Source organism: Mus musculus, chromosome 12 (assembly GCF_000001635.26).
Source record: "Mus musculus strain C57BL/6J chromosome 12, GRCm38.p6 C57BL/6J".
Lineage (NCBI taxonomy): Eukaryota > Metazoa > Chordata > Mammalia > Rodentia > Muridae > Mus > Mus musculus.
In genome coordinates this window covers 37,238,310-37,256,246 of record NC_000078.6, presented here as the reverse complement: position 1 = coordinate 37,256,246, position 17,937 = coordinate 37,238,310, and the positions used below count along the sequence as shown (strand labels likewise).

Genomic DNA, 17,937 nt, shown 5'->3' with positions numbered 1-17,937 from the left:
ATGTGATACAGAAAGATATTTGAATAGTATAAAGGTTGGCCAGGAAAGGTCTGAGAGTGAGATTAAAGATCCAGGCAGGAAAAGTTTAGAAACAACATTGTTAAAGAGATTAGTGTCTTATAGAGATAGGAAAGGTCCTGAGGACATGATTCCAACATCCAAGGTTATATCTTATGAAACTACAAATTAATCTACAAGGAGATAACCTCAAGTGACCGGGTTCTTTGCTCAAAAACATCTTTCTGAAAAGTATTTCCTTTTGTCAGCACACAATGGCCAATTCAGATGCAGTCTAAGGAAACCAGACTTCTTTGCAGATATAAGTACATATCCATATAACTGCCACCTACAATAAGATAATAAATTGCAAACACCATGGTAGATTTATTTCTGTTTTTCAAGCAGCAAATGCTAATCTCTAATATAGTTTAATTTATGTAATCTAGACTGGCCTAGAAGTCTTCACATAGCCCAGACAGGCAGGCCCTTACATCCTCCATCTCAGGCTACCATCTGCTAATGAGTGATTAGGAATTAATAGACTTCTTGAGGCACTCCAACTTAGACCTAACAGCTTAAAGCAAAGGCCTTATAGAACTTTTTCTCCCAGCATCAGGCTCAAGGCTGATGGACTGATTCAACAAGGGCCAAGCCTGATCGGGACATGTTACATAAAAGTAGGAGATGAGTCATCCTCACTGTACTTCTCTAAACTGACCTACCCAAAAATTAAAATAGTAACATCCCTTAGAGATCTTAAAATTCTAGACCCCAGAAGAGCCTGGATGTTTGGATTGCCAAGTACCCACTGAAAGTCTTTTTCTCTGTGTGTCTTCTGCATGCCTGTGCTTCTACCCTCCTCGCCCAATAAACACCTCCAACTGATGACTCTTTCTGCTGTGCTTTGACTTGTTTGATATTTCTCCACTGCTTCTCATTGTGGTGAAAGCTTTCCCTGTCTTTTCATGTTTAACAGGTAGGACTATGGCAATCAAATGTCATAGACTGTATCACTGAGATCCCAGGGGACCAGCCAGAACTCCAGAGAAGAATCTGTACCTCTTCAGCTATACTAGACATACAGTTAAAGGAGTATGCAAAGCATAAACATGGCGCCATTACCTAACGGAGTAGAGACATGCAGAGAGATACTTTTAATTTAAGAATTATTCGATTTTAACACTCTGAATTTCCACCTATGCTTTCTGACACAGAGATAGAGAAAAGTAATGTACTGAGAATAAATGTTTTTCCCTAAAAGATCACAGTTGCCTAAAGAGAAGAAAATGCTACCTACTGGAGAGACAAGCAAAAGGCAACCATGCAAAGCAGGGAGCCAGCATCCATTGGGCTTACTAAGGAAATGGCAACAAAGTTGCATTTTGATTAGGCTTGTTTCCTCCTATATAACATGTTAATACACATGGAATATATTATCATTCATTTTTACAGAAAATCATGAAAGGAAAATAACTACACAGTAAACATTTTACTTTTGCTTTCTGTATGAGAAGATGGCATTTGAATTTTAAAATTGTTGAAATATTTTTTCAGTTAAATTAATCTAAATAATTACTGGGATTGGAATTGCAAGTTTTTGTCTTGTAAAGTTTTCTAATTGATGTATATTTCTAGATCCCCTAAAACTATTTTAAGACTTTTTGTTACTGTTGTGCATAAATTTTCAAATTGGCTATCACATTGAGGACTGACATATTTAACTACATAATTTATTTTTTCCTACTAGCTTTCCATTACAAACCACAAGTCTTTGAACTTGTGATTAGGTTCCATACCCTGAGGGTTTTGAATGTTTTTCCAGAAGGCTTTCAATTTATTTTATGCCTGCCTCTTCCACTGGATTCAACTCAAATTTTTCTAACCTGAAGCATATTTTCAAGTGCCTTGATTCATATTTTGATAATTTTTTTTGAAAATTGTATCACTCTTAATTAAGGGTATTCATAAGAAACATATTTTAAATTTTTATATGTGGTAATATTTGGGGATTTTTCAACTTCACAGACTAAGTAATTTTTCAGATTTCACAAACTAGAACATCTATATAGAACTGTGTGATATTAGAAAATTTCTTAAATTGAATGACTCAAAGTCTTTTGACAGTAGTGCTTATTACCCAAAATATGAGATAAATCACCAGAATGCTAATTCTATGAGGAAAACTAATGCTTTGCATTAAACTACAAATAGTTTACCACGACTATCCTCATACACACACACACACACACACACACACACACACACCACACACTAAGGAAGTGATACCAGGGACTAATTATTTTCAGAGACATTGGCTCTTCCCACTATATATATATACATATATATATATATATATATATATATATATATATATATATATATATATGTATATATATATATAAAACATTGTAAGCTTGCATATTTACTTCAGATTGTTCCAAAGAATTAACATTTATACCTTGGTTAAATGTATGAATTTGAAATGTGCATATACATGACCATATATATCTCTGTATGTGTACATACAAATATGTAATATATAGTATATTCTTTTTCAGTAGCTGTAAGCATAGCAAGGGGCCACATTCCTCCTCCTTCCATCATCTTGGCTAAGAAAGTATGAATCGTCCACTGAACTGCTACATATCACAATTATTAACCCTGATCTCATGTCTTATCTTTCCATTTCCCACCAACTGTTTAATATTATTCGAGGTTCTTTATTTTCTTTCCTTCCTTCCTTCCTTCCTTCCTTCCTTCCTTCCTTCCTTCCTTCCTTCCTTCCTTCCTTCCTTCTTTCCTTCCTTCCTTCCTTCCTTCCTTCCTTCCTTCCCTCCCTCCTTCCCTCCTTCCTTTCCTCCTGTTCCCTCAACCTAAACAGCCTCTGAAATCTTTGCTGGTGCATCTAACTGGCCAGTGTTTCAATCCTAGCATCTTTCTGCACTTGTCTTCAGAATTTTGGCACGTCTCATTGCTCCTTAGATCCCACACACTCTGATTACCTCCATAGTGCTTAAGGCTCGCCCATCTCTACAGAAGTACAGACCCAACCCTTTCCAATTTTTCCATTTCTTTCTTTGTCTCATAACAAAACATTTCTTTGGAAGGTGCAGTTATGAATCCCTAATGCAAATTCAGTGAACCAGCACAGAGAGAAGGCTTTGTATGAGATGATAAATCTTGGGAAACTATGGGAACACTCAAGTGCAGAATGGTCAATGCTTTACTGATTGCATTTTCATTTGTAATGTGGAGGCACTGCCAAGAAATTGATTCCTGCTGACTATAATGGCAGATGTTCCCTAGAATTTTATACTGCTTCAGAATGCTCCAGAATGACCTGTGATGATTGGGATGTGAAGTTTGATATTGTACATAATTGCCTACAGTTTAACAATAGATGGAAACCCATTAAAAGACAATGCTAAAGCTATCATTTTGTAAGGGGAATACAATTATAATCATGAAAAAGTTATCTGCAATAATTTTATTTATAATGGTCACATTTGATTTGTGCTGAAATTTTGAAGTAAATCTTCATTAGCATATTACATGCCACAAGGCATATTATTTTATTGGTTTGTTTATTCATTCCATGAATATTCAGCAAGTTCTTCTTACGTACTAAACACACTTCATCATCATTGACAAATTGCATCATTTGTAACTCACCATGAGCCATGCGGTGGAACCAGTAGTAGCCAAAGTCAACTCCTAAGAAAGTGAAATACCACGTCCAGGTAGAATCCCAAGGCAATTCCAAAAGTCTGTAGTTTTCCCAGATATAAATATAACTGGTCACTTCAAGGCTCCTGAAGAACAGACTGGAAAATAAATTGAAGAAGGATAATTATAACATTTTGTATATCCATTATTACAATATAACAGCCAAGGTGATGTTTAGTATGAATACACTCATATATAAAAAGGGAACATGTCAGCACTCCACTGTGCTTCTTCCCGATCTGCCTGGCCTCCCTATCAGACCATCACTGCTCCCCTGGTATGTTCTTTTGTTTGATAGGCATCTGGATATCAGTTACTTGCACCCTAAACTTCATGGATCTTAGGAGATTTACAGATTTTGTGGAACATATCATACATAATAAATCTTACTAAACTGCTCCTTAATTCCTGTTACTGTCATTTTTGAATTGTAATGAAGAACATATCAAGGATGACTTATAATTGAAGACTGAAATGTTGAAACTATCTGGAATATTTCCTAAGGAGCCTGAGAACAACTTGTTGTCATTAAATAGGATTGTTCATAAAATGCGTATTTACAAAAAGGGACTCCTTCCGCTCTTTCCTCCACACCCTTATTTCTTATCACTCTTGCACACACTATACTGGTACTATGATGTTATACTTTAGGCACACACCTATCTAGGCACACATGTACGAGAATCATAACCTAGAGCTTTTGGAATAGTAGGAAATAGTTTTCTACCAGAAGCGAGACATATAATTCTACTTAAAATGAACAACCTTTTTAAAAAGAAGAAACAAAGCTAGAGAGATTGTTCTGTTCGGAACACTCACTGTTCTTCCATAGGTCTTAAACTCAGTTCACAGCACTTACATTAAGTGACTTACAACCTCCTGCAATATTCCAACTTCTGGAAATCTGATACCTTCTTCTGGCCTCTGCAGGCACCATGCAGACATTTATGTTACAAGCATGTAAACACACAATATACAAAAATAAAAACAGTAATAAAAAGTATTTATTTTGAAACCTACAAACGAAACTCTGTATTCCTGCCTATTTTACCATGTAAAATTTTCATTTCAAAATTTCAAAACCATAAATATTTACTTGATTTTATGTACTATATTTCATTTTGAATTATCTGTGACAAAGATTCAATTAAGCACTTTTATTCATTTGATTAAGTTTACTTCTTAGTCTATATTTGACATCAAATCGTGGATCATATACCAATCCTAATCATTCTGGTGTATCTGCCTGTGCATGCGTAGTTCCTTCCACACTGGGCAAGATGCCATGGTCCAGGCATCTCTACAGTCTTTCAGAACATGAAGAATGGGAAGTACAGAACCTGCCCTCTAAACAATGATCAAGGCTAATTTTCAAAAGAGGGTTTAAGACAAGTTTATTTGAAAGGTGGCCATCCTGGACATTAAATGACATGTTTAGACCAGGGCATTTCAAGAATGCTGCTTTTGAAACTTAAGCAGGATTATTCCCTTTGTAGAAAACTGTTTCTGAACAAGCCTTAAACCATGATATAACATTTTAAACTCAGTCTCTAATTCCCATTAAAAGGGTATCAATTGTATAAGAATTAAAGATATGAACAAAGTCAGTTTTACTTTGTTTTTTGTTTGTTTGTTTGTTTTTTCTTTAAATGGTCCAAAATACTAACTTCTCTAACAGAGAGATTTTTACCATGAAGTTGCTGCCACATAGGACCAGATGACTCCTTGTAAGGAAAGATTTCCTGCATCTAATTAAACTCTAGAAAAACACCCTTCTTCTCTTTAAATTCAACAGCATTACTCCCGGTATTAGCTGTGATAATCAAATATGTCTTCCAACGCTGTTAAATATTTTCTAGTGATCATATGTGTCTCAAGTTGAAAATCACTACTTAAAGCAATTAGAAACAAAAATATTAAAGCCAAAAAATTTCAACAAAAGCTTGCCATACTCAAAAGATTGCTAGGTAAGCCTTGGTATGTATTATCAGTTTAGACTTCTCTACACACTTATCAGTCACTGGATAGATTCATACTGGGAGCTCTTTTAGTCTCAGGGACAGCAGAGGGCCCAAGGGCATATTGTTGAACATGGACCATAATCACCTGATCTTCTTAAGGCTTTTCTTGTCTTCCTTGCCAGGGACAAGTAAAACAAGATCAAGATGCCAAGACCTCAATCAAAGAGGGCCTCTGTACAACTGGTTTGTGAAACCTAGAGAGCCTGCTGGCTGAAAGCAAGTGCTGCTTATTTCCTGTACAGGCGTCAGGTTCTGAACAAACATCTAATGTATCACTCTGTCAAGTGAGTTATTAGGGTTGGCACAAATCAAGCTAAAATATGCCTGATCCATAGTGGCAGCCATTTCCCATTTTCTCACTTTAGCAAGAGGCTTATATTTCTCCAAGGCAAACAGACAGAGTGATAATGCTATAGGAGTTGTATTTGGTATTTGCTGCTTTCCATCTACACGATGAACATGGTCCTGTTCCGTTATACATGTGAAGGAACAGCCACTCAATGCCTACAGCTGAAACAGTTTGCCCAGGTGATACAGTTGGGAAATGATTATCAGATTCCAGAAAGCCCTTGATAGCAGGAAATAGCGCCTACATTTGCAAAATGGTTCCCAACAGACCCAGAATCATAAAGGAAACCTCCTTCCGATTTCTGTTTCCAGTTCCTCTGTCCCCATCCCTAAAGACTTAGCATATGCCTCTGCGTTCTGGAATTTTAATTTGAGCTTTCTAAACCCCATTCAGTGGGAACAGACATACAAATTTGTGTATATAGATGTAAGGGCCTCTCTTGATCGCATGGAGATGAAAGGTAAGAAACGCAAGGTCTTACTTAAACATATTCATCCTTTATATGTGGAATATGGATATGAGACAGAGAAAATGAGTACCAAGAGACGTGAGAACCTGCCGCACAGCGTCACCTCTCTGAACAAAAGCTTTTTTTTTACAACTCAATTTTTTTTTCATGAACACTACTACAACAGTGGCTTTCTAAGGTTAGAAGTACATGATAAAATTGGTTAAGGATGGAAAGAGGGAAGCAACTGGCAAAGGTTGTCCTTCAACCTCTACAGGTACATTGTGACACACCAGTGTGCACATGCATGTGTGTGCATACGTGCATGTGTGCATGTGAGGGCATACACACAAATGTAAATATATAAACACATATACTATTTGTTCTTAAAATAGATTTGAGTGATAGATATAATTTTTTTCTGAAAAATTAACTATATATTTCTTTCCAAACCTTTGATAAGTCACCTCAGAACTTGAGCTGTGTGTCTCAAGAGCTCCTGCCACTTTTGCTCCATCTAGTGGAATATTGTCTTTTCAATATCTCAGCAATAAGAAGAGAAATGATTCAACTTACTACTTTCTATAAACAGACACAACCATTTTGCTACTTCTTACTGCAAAATTGCACAGCATGTATAAAATGATTACCTCATTTCTTTAAAACAACCATTAAGCCATACGTGCATTTGTTATATTCTTTACAAGAAAATATGAAACTGTACTGACAAGTGTGTAAACCCTCCCTGGGAACCCATGGAGTGGTACTCAGTAAAAAAATTAAAAAAAAAAATAATGTCACAGCAGTGACAGATTTTCTTTATTCTGCAGCTCCACCCCAAGGACTTGAAAATATTTTAACAGAGTTTAATTTCCTCCTTTTAATTTTTTTTTAAAACTGAACTGTTTTGGTCGGGAACGGAAAATTCCATTGAATCCATAGCCAGTAAAAATCTGCATACGTATGCTTGAACATTATGAAACCAGTGCCATAGTAGAAGCTGGCCATGACCCATAACTGTTAAGAGTAGAGTGTCCTCAATTTGAAAATCTACCTACGTAAATTATCTCTTAAACCTGGTGCAATTTGATGTATAATCTGCTCTTTCAACAGAATAAACGAAGCCCTAAAAAGCAAACACACTATATATATTTTTATCAGGAATAAAGTTTCTCTGGGGAGGATGCAGTTTATGGAAACAGTAACTCTGGGAGGAAGTAACAAGTTGAGATCTTGGGTTTCCGATAAAGGATTGGAAATTCAATTCTGCTTAAGGTAGCGAAGGGGGAAGCAGGGTTCCCCACTCATTAACATGTAAGTCAGTAGTGCAATGTTTTGCTAATTGCGCTTTTAAAAATAGATTTGGCACACATTTCATTGAACAAAGTTTAATTATATATATTATATATGCACACATATATATACACACACATATACATACATACATAGTTTGCAGAAAAGCAATTCATCTGTAAGATACTTCTTCTTAGTTATGATCAGTAGAAAAATCCTTTTACAACCCCAGTTCTGGATTCTGGTTAGGAGGCTGCCTACTGTGTCTCAAAAGAGCAAATAAATCCTGGATGGTCCAGAATCTGGTGTGAGGCAGGTGGACTTTTATTATGGATCAAGGCCTGCCCAACAGGCTTGTAAATAAGATAAAGTCCTGTGTATGGTTAATATTTTCCATTACATAAAGATATTAAAGGTGTAGCACATATCTTTCCTGTGGATATGGTAAGGAAGCTATTACTTTTCCAGAGACTTCAAATTGTATGCAATCATGACATTGGGCTGATCAAATAAAATTATTTTTTCTTAAAGTCTGTGGACAGTATTTCTATTGCAAGAATGTAGGACTAGAAAGAGGTGTTCACCATTCTCACTTATTTTGTTTGAAGCTATTTAGACCTACTATCTGAGGAACAGTTCTCCAGTAGTGGATTAGCTAATAGGATAGTACTGCTTTCCTTGCTATTACATACTTTAAGGACAGGGCAAGTCCTTGCTTCTAGTAGAGAAAATGAATTGCATTCCTTGGAGAGGCAAGGACCCATGCCGTGATAATCGAACCCTCAGCTGCTTATGATTTGCACACGGAATCATTTGAATGCTACAACTTCAAGTGAAATATTACTGGAAATTGATGTCAAGTTACTTTTCAATGTTATTATTTTCTTCCTTTCTTTTTTATTTTCTGTAAGGAAAATGAGTTGAGTTAATTTAGAGAATTGGATTTACTTTTCTTTTCATATTTTCATGTAAAACAGTGAAATAAAAGAAAATACATTTAAGTGTAAGTTCCAGGCTATTTTCTTTGATGGGATGTTGAAAACTGAGAAACATTTAAATTGCCATTGTTTTAAAATTTAGAACTCATTTTAGTACCTATAAAGAATAAAATACCTATTTTCTATTCTAAATAAAAATATAGCTGCAGAAAACACTGTATAAATTCAAGTTAATAACATTGTACCTTCCTTCCAAGAGAACCAGATTTAGACACTTTAGAAGAGTTTTGCAAGGAATTTACCTTGTATTCCTGAAGAACTGGCTTGTTGATGGTGCACGCCTTTAATCCCAGCACTCGGGAGGCAGAGGCAGGCAGATTTCTGAGTTTGAGGCCAGCCTGGTCTACAAAGTGAGTTCCAGGACAGCCAGGGCTATACAGAGCAAACCTGTCTCAAAAAACAAAACAAAACAAAACAAAAAACAAAAGAACTGGCTGGTGTGGATGTTTTGAATGTCTGCTTCTTTCTAAACCTCTGTGTGTGTGTGTGTGCGTGTGTGTGTGTGTGTGTGTGTGTCTGTGTGTCTGTCTCTGTCTCTTCCTCTCTCTCGCTCTCTCGCTCTCTCTTTACCTTCTTCCCTGCTCTTACCTCACAGGAAACCCTTCTCACTTTTCACCACCATTTCCTTGTTATCTCATATCAAGTGCACACATGTGTATATGTGTGTTCACGTGTGTCTCTACTTTTTGACGTATGATTTGTTAAGAAGTATACTTGGAATTTTTCTTTTTTGTTCTAACTTATTAGCTTTGTAATTCATATTGCTGAGAAGAAATACTGTAGTAAAGTGAATGTTTCCAAGAGTTAAATGGTAGAAGGAGAAAGTGTAACTTTTTTTGAAATTTTTTATTAGGTATTTATTTCATTTACATTTCCAATGCTATCCCAAACGTCCCCCATACCCTCCTCCACCCACTCCTTCACCCACCCACTCCCATTTCTTGGCCCTGGCGTTCACCTGTACTGAGGCATAAAAAGTTTGCACGACCAAGGGGCCTTTCTTTCCACTGATGGCCGACTAGGCCATCTTCTGATACATATGCAGCTAGAGACACGAGCTCCGGGGTACTGGTTAGTTCATATTGTTGTTCCACCTATAGGGTTGCAGATCCCCCCAGCTCCTTGGGTACTTTCTCTAGCTCTTCCATTGGGGGCCCTGTGATCCATCCAATAGCTGACAGTGAGCATCCACTTCTGTATTTGCTAGGCCCCGGAATAGTCTCAGAAGAGAGAGCTATATCAGGGTCCTTTCCGCTAAGTCTTGCTAGTGTATGCAATGGTGTCAGCATTTGGATGCTGATTATGCGATGGATCTCCGGGTATGGCAGTCTCTAGATGGTCCATCCTTTTGTCTCAGCTCCAAACTTTGTCTCTGTAACTCCTTCCATGGGTGTTTTGTTCCCAATTCTAAGAAGGGGCAAAGTATCCACACTCTGGTCTTCGTTCTTCTTGAGTTTCATGTGTTTCACAAATTGTATTTTATATCTTGGGTATTCTAAGTTCCTGGGCTAATATCCACTTATCAGTGAGTACATATCATGTGAGTTCTTTTGTGATTGGGTTATAGCCAAATTAGACTTTTAAAGTTTAAAAGAAAGCCAAAAGATGAAGGATTAATTCAACAGGATATCTCTCGAAATTCTTGAAAAACAAAACAATAAATACAAAATGTCCCATTCCAAGTCACTAAAATTCATGACACATAATTGCTCCTGCACATACAGTACTTTATAGTTATTAAATCATTTTCACAGCTGAAAAATCAACTGATTTCCAAGAACTCTTAATATGTTACATTCTCAACATGAGCTAGAGAAAACAACTGTATTATCTTCAATAAAGAAATATATATCTAAATCTTCAAACGTAAGAGTGTATGTATATCCAGGAAGGGCATTCATGTTCGTTTCTGACACATGAATCCACATGATTGAAGAATTGATTGATAAACTGAATTGTTATTTCAGGCAATCTGGGTCTTACTCAGAGGAATTACCTTCCACTGATTCTGCCTGTAGTTTGTAGCCACATTTGTAGTTACTCAGCTCATTATTTTATGACTATAAACCTAATGACCCAGTTTACTCAAAGTAACACGTTGACGTGTATTTTTAAGGTTTATTATCTACCCAAATATGTTATGATTTATAACCGGTTAATGTACCTTTTCTCAGATATATTTCATGCTAAATGTCATTTTTTAGTCTGTCTTGATTTCCCACTGTATGGTTCCAAGAAACATTCCAAAGTGATGAGCTCTATTCAGAAGTTCCACAAACAGTAAAAAGAACCAGGGTTGGGAAGCAGGTTTGAGCATGCTCTTTCCCAGCTCAAAGCTCAATTCCCTTGGGGACTTTGCTCTTGGCTCTGATTCTTGGTTAATCCTGATACACTGAAGGTTCCTTCTGTCTGCCTGGTGGGCTTGATGCCTGTACCACTCAATTCACTTTATAACATAGGTCATTTAGTGTTTGTTTGACTTATATTTGTCCACTTTTGTCATTAACATGACTCTATAAAAATATTATTTTAGAGCATTTGTTTTGTACCAGATATCATTTCTGGTACAAAAACGGGTTTGAACTAAAACCCTGATATAAGCAAAACTCTTGATTTCAGGACCCATGAAATTTTGGAGTTTGCTGACACAAAGAGAAGAACCTTCAACCCTACCTAAGATTGTTATGTGTCTGGAATGAGTACAGGAGTCAAGGCACCGACCACAGGTGCCCAACTCAGGCTTAGGAAACAGATGAGCTTTCCTGAAGTTATGCCTATTCGTAGAACTACAAAGGGACTGGAGGCAGCAACATTGATAGCTTTCCAAATCCAACAGAATGTGCCTCAGAGATGTGTCATGACAGGATAATGATGACAAAAGGATACACAACAAAAAAGAAGCTCAACCTCATGTGCACAGAATTTTACTTCAAGGCCAGGAAAATACAGCAGTAGGGTATAACTTCTGCCTGCTTCCTCTAATACAAACATTTGGGTACTAATGGTAATTGATCATATATTATACATTGAGAAATATCTGATTCCTAGAGAAATATTTGTGGAAATTTGTCTGGAACAAAGCTTAATTTCAAGTAGGAACCTGTAAAAAAACTCAGAGCAAGGTCTCCTGTAAGGCAGGTGAAATAGTCACTTTGGCTCATATACATATACATATACATATACATATACATATACATGTACATATACATGTACATATACATCATATATATATGCACACATATATGCATATACATATATATGCACATATATATACATATATACATACACATATACATACACACACACACACACACATATATATATATATATGTATGTATATATAACGATACAAAGGAAACTCAGAAATTAACACTAGGGATATTGAGCATTCTCTATTAAAAATTAAAAGTGAAAATTAAATGCTGAAAAAAGCAAGATAATTTTGAATAATAATAGGTCCTGAACTTTTAGAAATTTATAGGGAGATATGTAAAATATTCATTTGATATTCCCTCTGCTTTACACTGGGAAAGACTTGGATTTTTTTACCTTCTATTCTATACTATGCGACTCACCTTGGAAGCCGAGACACAACACCAGCTGATATAGATGTGAGAGCATCATCCAAACGACCTGATGGTTTCCCTTTGAGAATCCAGCTGATGACTAGTTCAAGCAGAATCAAGAAGATAAAAAATGGAGTCGCCTAGAAAGGAGATTACATAGAAGAGATGCTATTCTGATCCATATCAAGTCCTCTAAATTTTCTGATCAGTTCTCTGATATCTGGGAAGGCTACACCTTTCCAGAGTAACAACATTTACACTACTGGCTTATTTCCACGCCAATGAGCAAGAAAATTTACGCATTTTAGACATACTCTAAAGATTTGTCCATACCATGTAATTTGTAAAATGAAATAAAAGCATAAGTACAAATTTCACTATTATGTCAAGAAAATAAGTAAAATTAGGACAGAAATGCTCCAAGTTCAAGAAAATATATTTAAAATTATTTAATCACATAAAAACCTATCTTTTGACCCTGAACAAGTTTGAGTCACTCTAGGAGAATCCCTTCAAAATACCTTCAATTAGACTTTTTACAAATGAGGCAGTCTAGAACTACTTCTGAATATGACATGAAAGCGGTAGAAACAACATCTGAGACTCTTAGCAAATGTAATTTCCTAAAATTGTATCAGCACCAAATTTTCATTCTTTCAGCTTTGATTCTTGTGGTTTTATAATAATGAGTATGCAACTATCAATCACTGATTAGGTTTAAGCCTAAAATCTAAATAATAATTTAACATTAATATTATGTGTTATATGTCATACCTTATACATTATCTTATCTTATATCTTATGCCTTATATCATCTTATATATAATATTATATACCATATATCGTATATAATATATCTTATATCATATATGATATATAATATATTATATATTTTTAAATAATATAATTCTAAACAAGAATAATTTTTGAAGACAGGATTGGTGCATCTTTCTTCAATAAACAAAATGGCAATATCAAATCTCAAAATCATTATGAGCTTCAATTTTGTGAACCCTAATAATGAGGTGGAAGTTTTCTAACTGAGCTTTCAAGAACTTGCTCCATGATGTCATAGTTTCCCTATTTCTGGTCTGAACTAGTAAGTGTTGTAGGAACAACTTTGACAGGGTGGGGAACATTATTGCTCAGGCTCTAATTCTGGATATTTCCACTTCCAATCATGGCCAAGCAACAGAAGTAAAACGATAGGGGAAAAAAATGGTTCAAGTTCAAACTTCGGAAGTTGGAGTTTTACTGAGCCAGCCTGCATACCCTTTATTCTGCAGAACTACTCTTCCAAATCAAAGAGGAAATGCCGTCCTGGAGGTAGTAGAAAAGCTAAACATTTTCAAATAAATTTGTTACAATGTTTACTGATGTAGTATAACTATTTAACATTTCTTTCTAATAGCCAAATTTGCAATGCCACCATGTTAAAAAACTTTGAATTTCTTCTTATATTCTAGGGCGAAGAATAGGGAATTTGCAAGCAAAGATGTAGATATTGTACCGAAGTTTGATTCACTTGAATAATTTGTACTTTTGCTTTATGACTGTAAGAAATTGGATTTTTATGAGGCTGTAATAATTTGAAGTAGAAAATTGAACAAATCTTAGGGATATGTTGAGTTTATATAGTAATAAAAAAGCAAAAAAGCCTCTTCCAAGACAGGCTCACCTTTTTTACGTAATCAGGCACCTCTTCAACAGTTTGGAAGGCAGTTTCACTGGGCTCCATCATGTAAAACATCGCTCGCATACCCTGAGAAACTGAAACATTGTCTTGGGCTCCTGGGCTCCTCATTTCTGTTCCTGTCTGATTTCCAGCTGGAGATATTTGTGGTTCTGTGGCAGAAGTGCAAGACTGAACAAAGAAAAGGAACAGTGTAGCACAGAGCGAGCCTTGTCAGAGAAGAGCTGAGAACAAAGATCCACAGAGACCTCAGCCAACAGCAGAGTTTGTGTGCAAAGGCACAGAACACTAGCAGCAAGAGTAGGTTCACAGTTCAGTGGAAGATTCCCCAGGAAGAGGAAGTGGGGGAACAAGGAAGACGTACAGAAACAAGCAAACAATGCAGTTTGCCTGTTGCTTAAGTAACTAATCAACAACTGAAACGAGAAGTAAAGAAAAACAAATAAAGCTTACGTAACTGTGCCTTTGAAAATGAAAGAGGTAACCCAGCAAACAAACCAGTTTTTGAACAAGTGAAAGTTCACTCTGATAAAGTGGTGGAAGTCCAAAACTCAGATCACATGAGCAAAATGACATTTTCTCTAAAAGGCACAATGCCTTTGAATTTGTTGTTTCTTCACAGAATCCTATCTGAGAAGCAATGGGCAGTCTGTGTAATAATTAGTTGCCTCTCTGCAGTCGAGCCTGGTTTCTTTCCCTCTATGCATTTCTTTCTACTCAGCAACTGAACTTCTGGACATTCTGCAAACCAGTTCAGAGTCACTCGGTTTATTGCATAATCTAGCTGTTCAGTGGAAACTTACATGTCTCTATCCTTTTTGTCCTTATTGGGACTCCCTAAGAAACTGTTCAGGGATTGTCATGAGACCTCCCCTGTGCCTTACAAAATGAGTTAAAGTCACTGAACTCTTTTGGAGGACTAGAAGGCACTTGATTGCAATGTCAGGGAATGTGTGGTCCTTTCGTGAATACTCTGACATTAGTCAGAGTGAACTTTAGTCAATATGATTACTATGGAATATTATGGTTATATTGAAAGGAGTGTTGTGTGAAACCTGATATCACTTTTCATGTTGCTGTAACAAAACGTCTGACACAGCAACGTAAGGAAAAAATATGGGTTGACTTTGGATCACAGTTTAATAAATAAATAAAATACAGCCCATCCTGGAGGGACAGCCATGGTAGGGAAAATATAAAATGGATGGTAATATTTTGTTTGCAGTCAGGATACAGAGAAAATCAAGAATCCTGACATTAAGCTGGCTTCCTCTTGTATTGCTTCTTAACTAAATCAGAGACCCATATCATGAGATAGTACCATCCAGACTCATTGTGAGTCTTTATTAGCAAAATCTGAGGGTGCTTCTGCAGGTGTTAGGCAAGGAGATGAACTATGAAGTGATGAGAATAGGAACTGGGTTCAGGTTAGCTTCGTCAGACTTCTCTTTGTCAGAGAAGCCTGATGCCAGGCAACTTAGCTTCAATATATTTAAATGAAATATAATCCTCTGTGCACAAGGAGGTAACAATTACATCAAAACTTAACTCAAGCTACATATCATTTATTCCAAGAAGGTAGGACGTAGAGATAGGCTACCTATACTAGTTTAAGTGCCTAAGGAAGGATCTCCCGTAGATACAAATAACATAGAGATCATTTGGGTAGTTGTCATCTCTGTTCTCAATTGTGGGAGTTTCAGGGAGTGTCTGGCTATATAGATAATGTGAGTGTCATTTATACTATTAGCTCTCTCTGTTCCTGGGTTGTGGGAGCTTGAGGAAGCCAATGGCTTTATGTGTAACGTAAGGAACATTTGAATTACTAGCCGGCTTCATTCTTGATTGTGAGAGCTTGATATGGCTGGTCCAACATATTGCAGACCACCGGACAATTAATTATCTCCAATTCTCATCTTTTGGAAAAACAGAAAGGACAATCCTAGAAACTTAACATTCCTGGTTTCGTTGGAGATCTGTGGATAAATGGACCTTTGTGCTCCCTGGGATACCTTCCTAGAAATACCCAGGGGTGTGTCTGTAAGGTGACTCCAAATTCAGTCAGGTTGACAGTAGATTAACCACCAGAACCTCGAGAAGGTATAGCATCAGGCATGGATACTAGAGATAACAGCATTTAACACAGAAAACTGAGGAGATATAAGGTATGTGTGCATGTATAAAGTATTTCTATAAAATGTGTGCAAACTCTGCATCTCCAAGACTGATGTCAAAGTGGTCTTCAGATCTCCACTCCTTTTTCATCTTTGTTGACTGCAACAAACTGCTTTCTCCTGGGGCTGGTTCCACTCCCTGTTAGCAGCTTTTCTCAGCATGTATCCCATGGCTCTGGCATCTTTAACATCTTTGAGTCTCCAAGGCAATTTCATTGTTTCAGCTTCTTGTTTCAGTGTCTGGGATTCCACTTGATCTATTGAACTCCGCCTAAGGGCTGGCATCACTTTTCCAGCTCTGCCCTCTGTAGCATTCTAAGCTCAGGTTGATCCACTCCACTACGGCTGCTGTTCTTGGTGATCATCCCATGGTACTGACATCTCCAATACACTGGGGTGTTCCACTCCAACTAGGCTTCACCAATAAAATGTGTGCATGGGTGTGTATGTTCATGCTTTATATATTTACTAAGATGGGCAGTTTTACATTCGTCAGGAGACTGTTGTTTCCTAATGTCACCTGGTGATTTTCACTGAGACATTCATAGAGACAATGTTGACATGTTCAAATCTTTCCTGATGTACTGGTCACACTGAACCAATTTCATTTCAAAGTAAATCTTACAGCAGAATTGTTGGGAATATAGACAACTCTCATTACAGATAAATATATTATTTGGTATGCCCATTTAACAAAAATAATTATGTACAACAAAGTGCTCTTTCTGCCTTTTCCATGACTATGGTATTACCAATGTGACACATGGCAAAATAAAAATACATGTAACTTAATTATAAATAAAGTGTAAAACAGCAATAGTCCTCTATCTCTTACTGTAGACACTCAACATTGTCATCAAAGAGGTACCCTCCCCTGTCCCTGGGTATTTTGTCTCATCATCCCCTCCGATCTTACAAAAGAGAATTATTATTGTTGTATATCAATTTAGACGCACACTTATGGTTTGGATTTTATAGTAGAGCATATTAGCTGCTTGGAATCAGCAACTTAATCAAGAACATTCTTCAATTCAGTGTGTAATTAAGTAGTGAGGCTTTGGTTTTGTTGTTGGTTGTTTTCTTTTTTTAATTGGATATTTTCTTTATTTACATTTCAAATGTTATCCCCTTTCCTGGTTTCCCTCTGAAAACCACCCTACCCCTACGTGACTACCCCCACCCCATGGCTCATCAATCCACCCACTCCAGCTTCCTGGCCCTGGCATTTACTCACACACACTAGGACATAGAGCCTTCACAGGACCAAGGGCCTCTCCTCCCATTGATGTCTGACTAGGCCATCCTCTGCTACATATGCAGCTGGAGCCATGACATTAAAGATGTGTATGTTTGTGTGTATATGTGCACACGCTCATGCACATACATGCACTCATGTATACTAGGTAATCAAAATCACTGTAGATATTTAATATACAGGAAGCTGAATACAAAAATTTATTTACAGAGATATTGACAGAAGTAAAAATGCAAAGAATAGAATAAAAACCCTAGAGAAAAATGTCACTAGAAAACTAGTAGCTTTCTTATTCTATCAGGATAACAGAGAAGGTATTTGATCAAAAATCAAGTTCTGCTACAACCCGGTAGAAGATGAAATCATAAGAAAATATGGTCCTTAGAGTAAATTCAGTCTATGCCAGAAGCAATA

At 36.6% G+C, this 17,937-nt stretch overlaps 1 protein-coding gene across 2 annotated transcripts in view; it reads right to left on the bottom strand.

Moving 5' to 3' along the window:
- Positions 1-14,608, bottom strand: part of Agmo (alkylglycerol monooxygenase) — a 340,294-nt gene extending 325,686 nt beyond the window's left edge. The window contains exons 1-3 of one of the 2 annotated variants that reach the window (NM_178767.5): positions 14,080-14,608; positions 12,411-12,541; positions 3,673-3,824 (exon numbers count right to left, since the gene is read on the bottom strand). In NM_178767.5, the coding sequence (NP_848882.2) occupies positions 3,673-3,824; positions 12,411-12,541; positions 14,080-14,205 (409 nt within the window). In that variant the 5' untranslated portion in view covers positions 14,206-14,608. The remainder of the gene's footprint in view (positions 1-3,672; positions 3,825-12,410; positions 12,542-14,079) is intronic. The other variant, XM_011243875.3, reaches the window with a different exon arrangement.
- Positions 14,609-17,937: the final 3,329 nt, after the last annotated feature.